Raw genomic sequence first — 14,657 nt, 5'->3', positions numbered from 1 at the left:
GACGAATCACATCAGAATGCTCAGACTCGTCTCTTAAAGTCACATGCATTTTAATGTCAGATACATGCCAATTTCCCAAATTATTTTCATCCCTGTCAACCAAAGGGTATACCAAATTAGAGAGGACTTAGGTGCCAACTTGGCAGCAAAACCGTCTACTGCTTTAGATAAAACATAATTTCTCTTCCAGACCTGATCTCCAACACGATACTTTACATCTCTTGTTCGAAAATCAGAACGTTGCTTACTTTGAATGTAAGATTTATGAAGTCGTTTCAGAACTTCTTCATAGATCTTAGGTAATTCCTGAACTGTATCGGGGTTATGCACTGTATCAGAAATTTCCAGTTTATTGTCGGCATTATCACTGATGATTAAACCATAAATGGTCCATCAACAAGTACATTTTTGGCAAAGTTTAAAAATGCAGAAGAGAAACCAGTAATTTCATGTTTAGCCAGTCTAATAGCCTGGGCAACTTGGAAAATAGATTTATCCCATTATTGCCGTGATTATTACTTGGTTGATGCAATCCACCACAACAAGAACGTACTGGTTTCCCGATTTTGATCTTAAATAAGGACCAATAAGATCAGCCGACAATAACTTCTCCTTCTTTCTGTTCTTCATCAGTCCTCCTTTGTCCACTCCTGAACGTAGATCTCTTTCATCCGCTTCCATGCATTTCTGTCTTGTGCTGTTTGAGACCATCTTTTCCTCGCAATCGGTTTGATATCGTCTAGCCACCCTACGGTACGCTTAACCAAGCGACAATAACTGGAAAAGAGAATTAAAATTGCGGTATTGACCCATAAGACCTGCCTGCGGTAAATGACTAGATTTACTAGCAGCGCAAATAGTGCATTTCCTAACATAACGGTAAACAGCCATATTTGCCCAATAATACAGTTCAGCAACTCTAGACAACGTTTTAGAGATGCCTAAATGACCGGCTGTTTCATGATCGTGAAACTTCTCAAGAATTTCCTATCTATGAGCTGTAGGTACAACAATTTACCGCCAGGCAGACCACCAGAAGAGGTGGAGGGATAGCTGGATGTCGACGTCGCAAGGAACTCCTTAAAGCTGGAAAAACAGGCTGAAAGCCTATTTCAAGAAGAAGAAGAGGTTTCTTACAATGAGGTTCGAGAGGTCATCAACAAACTGTGTTTTCCCTGAGGTTTTGAAAAGGGCAATAGTAATTCCAGTGTTTAAGAAGGAATCCACTGAGATGTTAAATACCGACCAATTTCTATACTTCCTGTGGTGTCGAAGGTTGTAGAAAAATGTATGGCTTTAGAGATAGTGCAGCGCTGTGAAGAAAATGGTCTATTTAGTAAATCCCAGTTTGGCTTTAGTTGTGGCAGAGACGCTGTAAAGGGTATTCTCAGGCATCAGTACAGCACTGTCCACTTCTGTGACCTGAGCAAGGCCTTTGACTCTGTGAGCGCACAAAGTGTTGGCCTTATCCCTTCTTATTTGTCACAGAGATCTCAGATGTTACAATGTCTTGATTGGCGTGCCCCAGGGTTCAATTTTGGGCCCTATTTTTTTTTTTAATATACATAAATAACTTGCCCTCCATGAATCTGGACGCTAGGTGGGTTTGCCGATGACACCACAATGTTGGTCAGGGGCTGTACATTGGGGGAGGTTATGCATAGGTCCGACGCGGCAGAACGTGAGTTAGAGAAGTGATTTGACTGACTTTCTCTACCAGAAACCTGGAAGTGGCCAATGATGGGATTACGTCGGCAAACTTTTTGAGCGTTCTCGTGGACCGCGTCTGAAATGTCCGAAGAAAAGTAATCAAGTTTGACGCCCTCTAGCCGCCAAACGGGGCAAGTTAGCGGTGCCCGCTCAACGTCACGTGATAGCTCTAATCATTAGCCACTTACGATCATTTAATATGTCTATATGGTACGTTTCAAATAATCAAGTTATTCGCGATTTTTTCGAAAAATGCACCAAATATTTGTCAACAAAGGTTTTTCCTGACCTATTATACTGACCGCCGCCTGAATTAAAGTGGTTTTTAGTAAATATTTTGAAAACGGTTAGATTTACATAAAAACACACACAAGTGCAAAATTGTTCCTAATGGACCACTAAACCAAACTACGTAACGTTTGAACTTCAATACAGTTGCCAGTATACAGGGTGTGCACAAAATTGTTAGCGAATCATTATTTTTGCTCCTTCTGTACACAATTGTTTAGATACAATGTTTTGCTCTACAGCAGTGAAAAGAGTAGTTCAAAACGATTTGTTTGAGTGGTTGAACCACTCTGAACTCCCAAAAATAACTAAGCTACAGGGTTAAAGTATTGAAAAGTGCATCAAAGTAGTTTTTGGAAAATATCTCGAAAACGGTTAGAATTACAAAAAAAACACCACAAAAACTCCAAAATGCTTCTCAAGCAGTCGAAAGTCTTCCAAAACAGTCTAGAAGTTTCCAAAAGCTTTTAGAACGCTTTAAAGGCTTCCAAATGATCTTGAACTAGTCTAGAAGCTTTTAAACAAAATCAAGGCAGTCTAAAAGCTTCCGTATGCTTTTAAAACTAGTTTGTAGAACCGTCTACTAGGTGTCCAGAACCTTCAATGTTCCTAAAGTAATCTAAAAGGATTTCAAAACACTGCAGAAAAACCAAAATGCTTCTAAAACAGTCGGAAGTCTTTTGGAAGCTTCTAGAACATTCTAAAAGATTCCAACTAGCCCAGATGCTCCCAAAAGATATCAAAATAGTCGAAAAGCTTCAAAAAAATTCTAGAACCGCCTAAGAATTTCCAAATGCCTCTAATGCATTCCAGAACCTTCAACATGCTCTTTAAACTGTCTAAAAACCTTCCAAATGTCTCTATGTCTAAAATCTTTCGTATATGCTTCTAAAGCAGTTTAAAAGTTTGAAAAAATTTCTAGAACTCAAAAAAGTAAAAATATTTGCATCTCTGAAAGAGTTTTGTGCTTTTTAAAGCTTTTTTGAGGAAAATAATTTTACTTATTAAGCGCTTTTTTCACGATTTTAGTGCTTTTTAATCCGGACTCTAATGGCGTTTTCGATTGGCAAGTTTAGTGCAAAACTAAAGCATCTGTATCCTGCTCTATCAAATGTCATTGAAATAGTGTGGCAATACACTGGTTATGAGAGATTATATGCCATTAGTATGAGTATGAATGTTTTACTTTCACTTATACACTAACTACTCCACAGTGGAAATATGGACTACTTCTTTTCAATTAAATTAGGTAGCTTTAAGTGTAATTTTGCAAACCGTTGGCCTGCTACAGCCTTCCAAATAGCGAAAATTCCAATGTTTAATAGAAAACCAGAACATTTAGAGAGAAACTGATTAGATCAAAAACTGTCTAGATTAAAGGAACAAAAATCTGTTGTTGCCACTGTTTCATATAGATGCGGCGACGCTGGAATCACAAAAATATTTTAAATGTATTCCTTATGGTAATTTTTGTTTCAAACATATATTTTTTCATTATTTTTTCTGCAACACTTATACCAGTGCGTATAAGTTGCCCATCCCTACTGCAAAAAGACTAATGTCACTGGGATTTCCACTGTTTCGCACATTCCTATTCTTCGACTTAAGAGTAGTGGGCGGTTATGTCTTTCTCTCTCTTGTGCCTACCACGGCTAATGTAGTAGAAAAAGACAAAAAGTCTGTGTATTACAGATCCTGATCTTATAAGAATCGGTTTAGTTTTTCGGTCCCCTTCCGCCAAAATTATCAATTAACAATTTATTTATCTGTATTTACATTTAGTTTTTTTGTCTTGCTGTTTCCGAATTACAAAAAAAAGCCTAAAAAAGACGTGCGTTTAAGTTTAAAATAACTGTAAATAATAGTGTTGGTTTGTGTCAATTAGCAAAAACGTTTTAGATATTTGGGTTTCACCCCTCAGTATTACCCTCTGTTTGTGGATTTCAGGTAAGCACTAATCATTACCCCCTGTATAAACACATTTTTGTCGATTTTTATGCTTAATCATTAATATTGGGTTTGCCAATGATTCCAAGTTGTTTTTATGGTTATCTTTTGCCAAAACAAGAATATAAACATAAACATAGGTTATAAAACCTTATATTTATTACTTAAACTGACTTTTGGCTGTTTTTAACGCTCTGCTGGCTTGTTTTGTCTGGTTTTATTATGTTTATTACTAAAAAAAATCCTGGAAACAACACCATGAAAACATTTCCTGTATTTTACATTTTTAAATATGGTGGAAACAATTCTCGACGCCCATTGGTTGAAAATGTTGAATTCGACCAATCAGAGAATTCCTTTCATGTCAGACCATTTCACACTAGCCAACTTCACTTGTTTTTTTAGTTTTTTTTACTGTGTGTGCAGTGTTTTAAAGTAATCTTTATTAAAAATCTGTTTTCTGTGGTATTTGCACTGAATCCAATTAGTTTTTAATTACAGGGTGTACAGGGAAACTAGGTAAGTAAATTACACCTAAATTTGGTTATTTTGATTCATAATCCCATTTATAATAACATGCTTGGGTTTGATTGTATGTACTTGCAGCAATCATAGTGTTATTGTCATCTTTTACTTCCCATACAGATTGATTTGCTCAATAAGGGCCCTTTTTTAAAATGTACTTGTCTTATGCCTGTTTTTTCCACACTTCCAAGTCAATTATTATAAGAGTATAACTAAAGCTAAGTTGAGGTTTGAATGTGACAGATAAAGGGCAAAATAACACAGTCTAAACTAAACTTTAGACTGTCAACTCAACTTGGTTAATGTTAAGGAAAGGGGCATGTAGGGTTTATAGATGTAATCATGAAGCAATAAAGTGTTTCAACCTTAGTTTTAACATTGATAGTGCAAGTAATTGGATTTAAGGCCAAAACTAATAACACCATCATGGTTTTTTTCAACTACCGAACTTATATTAACATTTCTTCAGGAGTCTAGAAGGTGATTTGCACCATCATACTGTAACCGCCATTTGCACTGTCAAACTTCAAGCCTAGCTTAAGTTAAGTGTGATCGAGACTGTGACTTTATACAGCTCTATTCTACACTGTGTGAACCACTTTTAACTTAAGCTTGCCTTAAAGTACAAGGGTGCAAATGAGGGTAAGTCAAGCTTAAGTTAAGTGTGGTATAGACTGTAACATATACAGGTGAAAACATTACATTCTGAACACACTTAACTTAAGCTTTGTTTGAAGTATGATAGTGGTGAATCGCAGTCGAGTTGGCAGTTAGTGACAAAGTCACATGTCAAGTTAAAACATAAAGTTTAAAATACAAAATATGAATTATCCAAGAGAGAAGCCAAAATTAACAAAATATCAAACCTCTTATTCAATGCAACCCAAAAAAATCATCCAAACTTTAAGATAAAATATGTATTATCAAAAACTAAAAGCCAAATTAGTAAATACAATTAAAAAACTTTAAATTTGTCAGTTCTTCCATTTTATTTTCCTGATTGTTTGGATTTTATATTTTTTGTAATTATAATAATTTAACTTGTGACTTGTATCACCAAAGAGTCATTGCACCATCTGAGGCACCATCATATTTAAACAAAACTTAAGTTAAAAATAGTTCAGACTATGACTTTTTTGTTTTGTCACATTCAAAACCAAACTCAAATTCAGTTTCAACAATTAGGAGGCTAGCTGCAAAATTATTTATTTACTATAAACTCTACAGATATAAATATCCAATTACAGAGTAGGAAACAGAATCTACATTTGTTTTAACTATGTAATGTCTAATTATACCTAATACTAGTATTATTTAAACTAATTAGATTAAATTAATTCATTTGTTCTTCTTTTAAATTAATTCAAACCTACACTAAATATATCAATAATATCCTGAATTTGGTTATATAGATTACACATATTGAAACACAAAAACTCAATCTAGTCAATTCAGAATTACCTACTTATAAAATTGTGTATCAGTTTATACAGGAATAGATGCGATTTTTCTATGATTTTCTAGAGGTTTAAGATTGTGTGTTTTCATAACCTCAAATTTGGGAATATGGATTTCAAACCTACCAGTTTCCTTATAATATCTTAAGAATGTATTTTGCACTCTTTCAATGGTGTATTTATGATTGTTATAGTATGTACTGTCTTTGTTATTTGGTGCATTCGAGACCTAAATGTCAACTCTGAATCAAAACCAGTCACTCCAAGATCCTGCATTTCTGAAACCTGAGAGCCATCCCATCAGTGTTTTGTCTTTTTGTAGGTGAAGTTTATTAGGCTCATTTTTCTAGACAACTGAAGGACACAGCTCTTGCTAACATTAATATTAAGTTCAAAAATTTGACAATCTCATTGCCTACCCTGCAGTATAATTTCAAATCATCAGCAAACATCAATACAATTTGTAACCCCACCCACTATGCTGTTGCAAAAACATAAGAAATCCAAGGTAAGAACCTTGCAGAATACCTGAATTGGTCAAATAATACTTTGACTGAAATCCTTTAAGACTACCTTTGTTGTTTCCTATTTCTTAAATATGACTGAAAAAATGTTACCAAATTTCCATGAAAGCCAAATTCGTTCTTCAATTTGGACAACAGGATAGAATGTGACACCTTATCGAAGGCTTTTGTAAAATTAGTGTAAATCACATCGACCTGGTATTTGTTGTCCAAATTTTCAGCAATGCATTGGGCAATATTACACAGATTTGTAGATTGCACGAAAACCATGCTGATATACACTGATTTTGTTATGTACAAAACCATTAACATATTTGTATATCAAGTGTTTCCCCTTTTTTGAATATAAGACATAATTACTTTGGTCTCCTTCTATTTTTCTGGAACATTTTTTGTTTCAAATGGGGGTAATTACTATACTTCCTCTATTATACCTTTGAAAACTGTAATGTGGTTATTTTCAGGCTTAAGTAATTAGTATTTCCAACAAATTTCACTACTACACTTTTCTATTGTACCTTTCACATGGTCTTTAATATTCTATTTTTTTAAATAGGTTTAGGTTATCTCGAGGGTTATCTTAAGGTTGTCTTAAACAGTGGTTTGAGTAGAGCTTGGAGCAGAATTACTTTAAACCATTACTCACTGGTTTTGTTGTTATTGATGTGTCTTAAAATGGCAGATCCTTAAAAATCTGTGAGTGTTATTTTCTGGAAATATTTATACACACTAAAGGTATTCCTGGTCATAAGTTGTAAAGTCAATTCGAGAAATTCAACTTTTGTATTGAAAAAGATGGTCAATTTTGAAACAAGTAACCTCTGTATCTCTAAAATGCACAATTTTTTAGTGTAATAGAAACTTTTTTCATATTTTTGGACCAGCTACCATACTCTGAAGCTCTGAAGTCTTGCACATTGTATATTATGAAACACCCTGTATTGCCAAGAGGATTAACAGCTTGAATGATTTTTGAAAAATAAGTTACAACACAAAACTGAACCTAACGATGGCTGATTAGTATTTTTGTTTAAGGATAGTTTATGGATAATTTTAAATTTAAAGATTACAGTTGAATATCAAACTGAGGCTCTATTATGCTATTTTGAGAATTTTTTCATCTTTACCTTGTCATCTGTCAGAATAATCTAAGTACTAAAACATTAATGTTTATTTTTATAATCTTATGAGAACCTTCACTATGGAAGTTGTCTATAAGGATAGAAATTTTTCTGTATCAATTTACCAGTTTAACTTTAAATAGTGTTAATCTGAGTGTTAGTCACTTAATCAGCCAGTTACTTTAAGCAGCAAAGTACCATGTATGCAAAGAATAAATTTGGATTGGTCGCAAAAGCTGCTTTTAACATGCTGTCTTTTCTTGACCAATCACAAACTTCAAATTAAGTTGGGACTTTATCAGTTAGCATTATTGTTTAATGCTCACAACAGTCACAATGAGTATTACAGAGGTGTCATTAGTTTGGAAGAATAATGTATCTTTGTTTTGTCCCTTATTCTGGCAAACTAATTATACCTTATAGTTAATTAAGATTACAAAAGTGAGCATAAACTATAAAAGATGGCACAAAGCTTCAGTTTTCACTTTCTTCATCATTAAGTGATGTGTCTGTCTGTCAAAGAGGTTGTGACATAATTTTACAGTTCGAGTTGGTCACAGGGTATCAGCTAAAAATTCTGTTGATGATCGCCTGGCAGATCATGTCACATCTGTCATCTGGTATGGTCGACTGATATATGGAGGGTTCAGTGTAAAAGTGAACCAAATCCGCTGAAACTAGAGTTTTGAGAAAAACCTGTCTAAAGTTAAATATGCACTTCTAGCACAGTGATTGTCAAATCCAGAGCCGTAGCAATGTTGTACAGAAAAATCATTAAGGTTGAATTTCTCTTGCTGTAAGTGGCCAAACCCATTAAGATAGTGGCAGTGTTTCAGGCAATTTTGACCCTTACGAAAATTGTCATTTGTAGAAACAGTTTTTCAAGACAATTTCAAGCATCAGGTCACGTGACTGAATTTTCCATGGTCAGATTAGTCGTGAAACAGTCAAAAAGTGTTTCTGGTGCATCCTGTCACTAAACCGTTGTATAAGCTTTGATATGTTGATGTAGCCAATGAAATGAGTCAATGATTTTCATACCTGATTGTTCGATTGAAACGTTTTTATGGAAAACATTATGACTTAGCCTATAATTGTCACTATTCATGATGAAGCAAGTATGAATTATTGAACTAAGAGTTTTATTTAAAAGACAGAACTTAAAAATAATAATTCCTGGAAACTTGTGTGTTACAAAAAAACTTAGTTTATTCATATACATTAACATTCATAAAGCAGTGTTTTTCATTGTTTCTACATCATTGCCTCTATTTACTATACATTTAGTTCTAGTCACTTTCGTATTTAAGTGCGCTCTACCTGCAAAATATTCCGTTATCTCGAATAACGTTTTTCCTTCAGTTTCGGGTAGAAAGTAGTACAACAGAATTATCCCTAAAAAGGCAGATGCGCTGTAAATCCAGAAAACTACTGGCAAACTCAATGAGTGCACTAAATTCAGGAAAGTTTTATTAAAAATGAAGGATATGACATAGCCAGTGGCTGCGGAAATACCGGAAGCGTCGTCCCTTAAGTCATTAGGGAATATTTCTCCCATTATAATCCAAGGGAGTGTAAAAGTCATTAAATAACTGAAGAAGGCTATGGACAGAATGGCAAATAAGGGCACCCAACTAAACTGGCTAATCACATCATCATCTAAAGAGTTTTGTTCGAAAGACTCAACTCCTGCAGAACAAGCGTAGAAACCAGTGATCAAAAAACACAAACTGATGCCAAATTGGGTTACAAAACTTAACACTCTTTTACCGAGAAATTTGACTAAGAAAACCAAAAAAATGCTGCCGAAAATCTCAACCACCCCCACCAAAATAGTCGCATAGTACGAGTTAATTGAAACTTTCAAAATTTGAAAAAGCGTCACGGCGTAAACGTTAACTTGAGGCGTGCCAAAATTGGCCAATACAAATGTCAAACAAATTAAGGCGAAGGGTTTCAAGAAAGTCATTTTAAAAAACCCTTTCAAATTCCCTAAAACTGAAACTTTAGGCTCCCGATCTAATTCATTGCAAATACTTCTGAACTCGTCTTCAACCATCTCCAAGCTAGTCCAACCTCGAAGCCACGCCAAGTTCTTTTTGGCCTGGTCCAGACGATTTCTGGTTATCAACCAATAAGGTGACTCTGGTATGAACAGTAGCAGTACCAAGGAGATAATGGGGATGGTAGCGTTAATGATCGCCATGGTCCTCCATGGGTAAATCGTTCCAAGGATGAACGAAACCAAAACGCCTATTGCTATGGCCGTGGTGGAAGTGGAGCACATTGAGCCTCTTAAATCTGGTTCTGTAATCTCCACTGTGTATATCAGAGTCTGTAAAATACATACAAATATGAATGTAGTATTCTTCTCTCTTTGTTCTTTTGGCTAAATCAGGGCTAAGAAATTCATTTTTTGGTGATAACATTTTTAAATCCTGTTACCGACACTTTAAAGGTTTTGAAGTAGTTTTAAAGAACTGCACATATCTAGAGAATGGTACGCATATTTATAATTTCTCTATCTTACAAACTGTATGAGTAATTAAAATTTGTGGACAGAAAAAAATCAGCGTGAATATATCAATATGGTGAAATCCACGTTTTTCCTGGGACACTCTCTATAAACAAGACAAGCAAAAAAATATAATATTGTATATATCTAAAAAAAATAGTAAGAGTTGCCGAAAAGATGAGAATTTTTCAAAATACACATTTTACTACATACCGGGGCTTCCAATAATCCACCAGAAAATCCGGTCATAAACAATGCGAGGTAAACGTGCCAACTTTTCCATGCAAAGTGATAGAGTAGGAAAGAGCCAAAGAATAGGACGCAGATAAATTGCATGGATCGTATCCGTCCTAATGATTTTGTTATGGTTCCGGATAGGATACATCCTAAAGGAACGCTGAGGTAGTTCAGGGAACCTAAAAAATGTTCACTCTATTAGGTTACAATAAAAAAAAGTATGGGAAGTTTGAAGTAAAATAAAATGATGATATAATAGTTATAATACTAAATCGGTAGTGATTAGTGGACCTTTTCGTTTTGCCAGAGTAAAGTGAAAATACCTAGACACAGTAGAAACATTCTAGTAAACACTAAAGTCAAAATTTGTCTAATGTACATGCAACAACTATTAATGTTCAAAAAAGTGTATTGTAAAATCTTATCCTGGAAACTTCACTAAAAAACTAAAAAAAGGCCTTCTGAACATTTATCTCATGCAAAATTGGCATAACTTAACCGTTCCCGGAAAATTCGACTTTTTTTTTTGGAAATCAACATTTTCAAAATTTCGTCGTTTTTCGAAGGACCACTTTCCTCGTGCGAGAAATGATTATCACACTCAATTTCTATTTTCATTCCGGTTTTATTAACAATTCTCAAACACTTAGTACTATAGTATAAACTAACTAACTTTAAGTACAGGACAACTGCGGAGAGACAGGAATGTGGTCCTTCGAAAAATCAAAAGTCCCAACAACTAAAATTATAAGTTGAAGGGCGCCAGAAATCTATAGAGTCAGTTTGACACTAAGATCCTTGGTGAGACGGAGAGAACATTGACAATCATAAAAGCAAACGTTACATTCAAAACCTTTAATTCTTTAATCATCTTAGTCTACTTTGAATTTTGTCGTATGTACTTACCTAACCATGATATACCATCTTGGTTCATTACAATCACTTCTTCACTATTACTACCATTTAAATTTGGTATCAATATGGTGGGCATTCCCATAGTCAGTCCGTAAACTAGTAAAAGGGTGTTTTTGATGTTTACAGCCAGAAATTGTGGTAAGCATCGTCGAAAAGGCGACACAACTTGCATTGTTCTACCCAAAAAGGTACAAATTCTGGATTTTCAGTATGTTCAGATTCACTTCAACCATTTACTAAAATTATTGAGTATTTTGTTGAACATTTCAATGAGAAAAAACATTTGGAATAGACACAAGTGGAAATTTCAGATAACTAAAAAAATTAAACTTTTTTTTAAAAAAAATCTTAAAAACTGTTGTAAAATATGAAATATTAATGCCAATTTTTTAGATATTATACTAACAATTTACTATTTTAAAAACAATTTTTCTGAACACAACTTAGTTTACTTCTTGTTAGGTTGACAAAAACTGTCACTCTGACACAGAAAACAAACATTCATTTTCATCAAACAAGTCTAGTATACGGCTATAATTTAATTATTTAAGACTTACCATAGTTTACTAGTATAATATCTGTACACAACTTGATTTTCTAGTCACTGTGCCGGCAATTAAATTATCAAGCAAAACACTGAAAGTGCAAAAATAAGATGTTATTTTTTCAATAATTGCAAGGCGACTAATGAACCATACAAATGCCAGTAATTGATTAAAAAATAAATTAAATATTAGTTCGCCACGCTCCTAAGATACGAATATTATTAACAATAATAATTAATGAAGTAGAACTACAAACGTTACGTATACACCGTTACTATAGTTGCCCAAATACAAAGTGTATAAAACAGACAACACATGTGAGAATCAGAACAAAAAATGTTAGTTTTCTACAAAGTTATCGCTTTTTTTTTAGAAGTACGAGGAAAATAGTTATTACAATAGATTATTTATAATTATTGCATAGTGTACTGGCTTAATGGTTTTTAAAACCGAATACTCAGTTGATGCTAAGTGAGGGAATTTTCTAGTCTCCTAACTTTTGTTAACATTGAGGTGGAATAAAAATGACATTTTCAATACTGTCAAAAATCAAAAAGTAGTGTGACGTGATAACCGCCACAGCCATTCTGAACATTTTTGGTCTCTTTCAAAATTTTCGTAGCTCTAACCGTTTTCAAGATATTCGACTTTTTTTTGGCAAATTGCTTTAAAATTTTAAAAAGTCCGTATATTCGCCATTTTTGGAGTTTTGGCGACCGTAAAAAGCTCAAAATGTTTGTCTTGAATTGGTTTTTGACCTCGTACTGTCTAAGTGGATGTAAACCTAGTCCACTGGGTGCAGAAAGTCATTCTGTACATTTTTGCTCTTTTGTAAAATTTCCGTAACTCTAACTGTTTCTGGGATTTTCGACTTTTAATTTTTTTTTTTAAAAATGGCTTCAAAATTTTAAAATTTCCGTAACTCCGGTATTTTTGAGGTTTCCTCTTTTAACTCGTGCTAAACGCAACACGATTGATAATTTAACTGTTTCCGAGATGTTTAACTTTTTAATATTTTTTTTGGAAATTGCATCAACATTTTGAAAATTCCGGATTTCCGCCATTTTTGATGTTTCAGCGACCGTAAAAAGTTGTAAATGTTTGTCTTGAACTGCTTTTTGACTTCGTGCAAATCGCAACACGAGTGAACATATACAGGGTGTTCCAAAAACAAAACGAATAACAGTTAAATTTGAAACTAACGCTCTGCCAATTTTGACTGCATTTACCCGGTTCTAAGTGGATGTAAACCTGATCCACTGGGTGCAGAAAGTCATTTTGAACATTTATGGTATCTTGCAAAATTTCCATAACTTTAGCCGTTTTCCAGATATTCGACTTTTACCTTTTTTTTTTGGAAATTGAATCAAAATTTTGAAAATTTTGTGTTTCCGCCATTTTTGGGATTTCAGCGACAGTAAATAGCTCAAAATATTGGTCTTTAACTGCTCTTTCACCTCATGCTAACCGCAATACCATTGAACATATACAGGGTGTTCAAAAAAACAAAAAGAATAACAGTTAAATTTAAAACTAACGCTCTGTTAATTGTGACCATGTTTACCTCGTTCTAAGTGTATGTAAACCTAGTCCACTGGGTGCAGAAAGTCATTCTGTACATTTTTGCTCTTTTGTAAAATTTTCGTAACTCTAACTGTTTCTGGGATATTCGACTTTTAGTTTTTTTTTTGAAAATGGCTTCAAATTTTTGAAATTTCCGTAACTCCGGTATTTTTGAGGTTTCCTCTTTTTACCTCGTGCTAAACGCAACACGATTGATAATTTAACTGTTTCCGAGATATTTAACTTTTTAATATTTTTTTTGGAAATTGCATCAACATTTTAAAAATTCCGGATTCCCGCCATTTTTGATGTTTCAGCGACCGTAAAAAGTTGTAAATGTTTGTCTTGAACTGCTTTTTGACTTCGTGCAAATCGCAACACGAGTGAACATATACAGGGTGTTCCAAAAACAAAACGAATAACAGTTAAATTTGAAACTAACGCTCTGCCAATTTTGACTGCATTTACCCGGTTCTAAGTGGATGTAAACCTGGTCCACTGGGTACAGAAAGTCATTCTGACTGCTGAACATTTATGGTATCTTGCAAAATTTCCAGAACTTTAGCCGTTTCCCAAATATTCGACTTTTTTCCTTTTTTTTGGAAATTGTATCAAAATTTTGAAAATTTTGTGTCTCCGCCATTTTTGGGATTTCAGCGACTGTAAATAGCTCAAAATATTCGTGTTTAACTGCTCTTTCACCTCGTGCTGACCGCAATACCATTGAACATATACAGGGTGTTCAAAAAAACAAAATGAATAACAGTTAAATTTAAAACTAACGCTCTGTCAATTGTGACCATGTTTACCTCGTTCTAAGTGGATGTAAACCTAGTCCACTGGGTGCAGAAAGTCATTCTGTACATTTTTGTTTTTTTGTAAAATTTTCGTAACTCTAACTGTTTCTGGGATATTCGACTTTTAATTTTTTTTTTGAAAATGGCTTCAAATTTTTGAAATTTCCGTAACTCCGGTATTTTTGAGGTTTCCTCTTTTTACCTCGTGCTAAACGCAACACGATTGATAATTTAACTGTTTCCGAGATATTTAACTTTTTAATTTTTTTTTTTGGAAATTGCATCAACATTTTGAAAATTCCGGATTTCCGCCATTTTTGATGTTTCAGCGACCGTAAAAAGTTGTAAATGTTTGTCTTGAACTGCTTTTTGACTTCGTGCAAATCGCAACACGAGTGAACATATACAGGGTGTTCCAAAAACAAAACGAATAACAGTTAAATTTGAAACTAACGCTCTGCCAATTTTGACTGCATTTACCCGGTTCTAAGTGGATGTAAACCTGGTCCACTG

At 34.1% G+C, this 14,657-nt stretch overlaps 3 protein-coding genes across 5 annotated transcripts in view; 2 read left to right on the top strand and 1 right to left on the bottom strand.

The window, feature by feature from the left end:
• Oseg2 (intraflagellar transport protein Oseg2) overlaps positions 1 to 14,657 on the top strand; it is a 346,413-nt gene that overhangs the window by 320,907 nt on the left and 10,849 nt on the right. The window lies entirely within an intron of this gene.
• Positions 3,745 to 14,657, top strand: part of LOC145726112 (uncharacterized) — a 134,741-nt gene continuing 123,828 nt past the window's right edge. For both annotated transcript variants that reach the window (XM_081975059.1, XM_081975058.1), the window contains exon 1: positions 3,745 to 3,945. The gene's annotated coding sequence lies outside the window, so the exon portion shown is untranslated. The remainder of the gene's footprint in view (positions 3,946 to 14,657) is intronic.
• Positions 8,761 to 12,089, bottom strand: LOC145726096 (trehalose transporter 1-like protein). Of its 2 annotated transcripts, XM_081975039.1 has the most exons (4): positions 11,797 to 12,089; positions 11,231 to 11,475; positions 10,301 to 10,503; positions 8,761 to 9,907 (listed from the first exon to the last, which is right to left on the bottom strand). In XM_081975039.1, exons 2-4 carry the CDS (start codon positions 11,409 to 11,411, stop codon positions 8,801 to 8,803), a joined length of 1,491 nt encoding a protein of 496 aa, XP_081831165.1. In that variant the 5' UTR covers positions 11,412 to 11,475; positions 11,797 to 12,089; the 3' UTR covers positions 8,761 to 8,800. The 2 variants fall into 2 exon arrangements, with proteins under 2 accessions (XP_081831165.1, XP_081831167.1); XM_081975041.1 differs by lacking the exon at positions 11,797 to 12,089 and having other exon boundaries at positions 11,231 to 11,690.

Source organism: Ips typographus, linkage group LG3 (genome assembly GCF_016097725.1).
Source record: "Ips typographus isolate SLU linkage group LG3, UJ_Ityp_2.0, whole genome shotgun sequence".
NCBI classification, from domain to species: Eukaryota; Metazoa; Arthropoda; class Insecta; order Coleoptera; family Curculionidae; genus Ips; species Ips typographus.
Note: the sequence above shows the minus strand (reverse complement) of the source record. Positions and strands in the feature narration are given on the sequence as shown.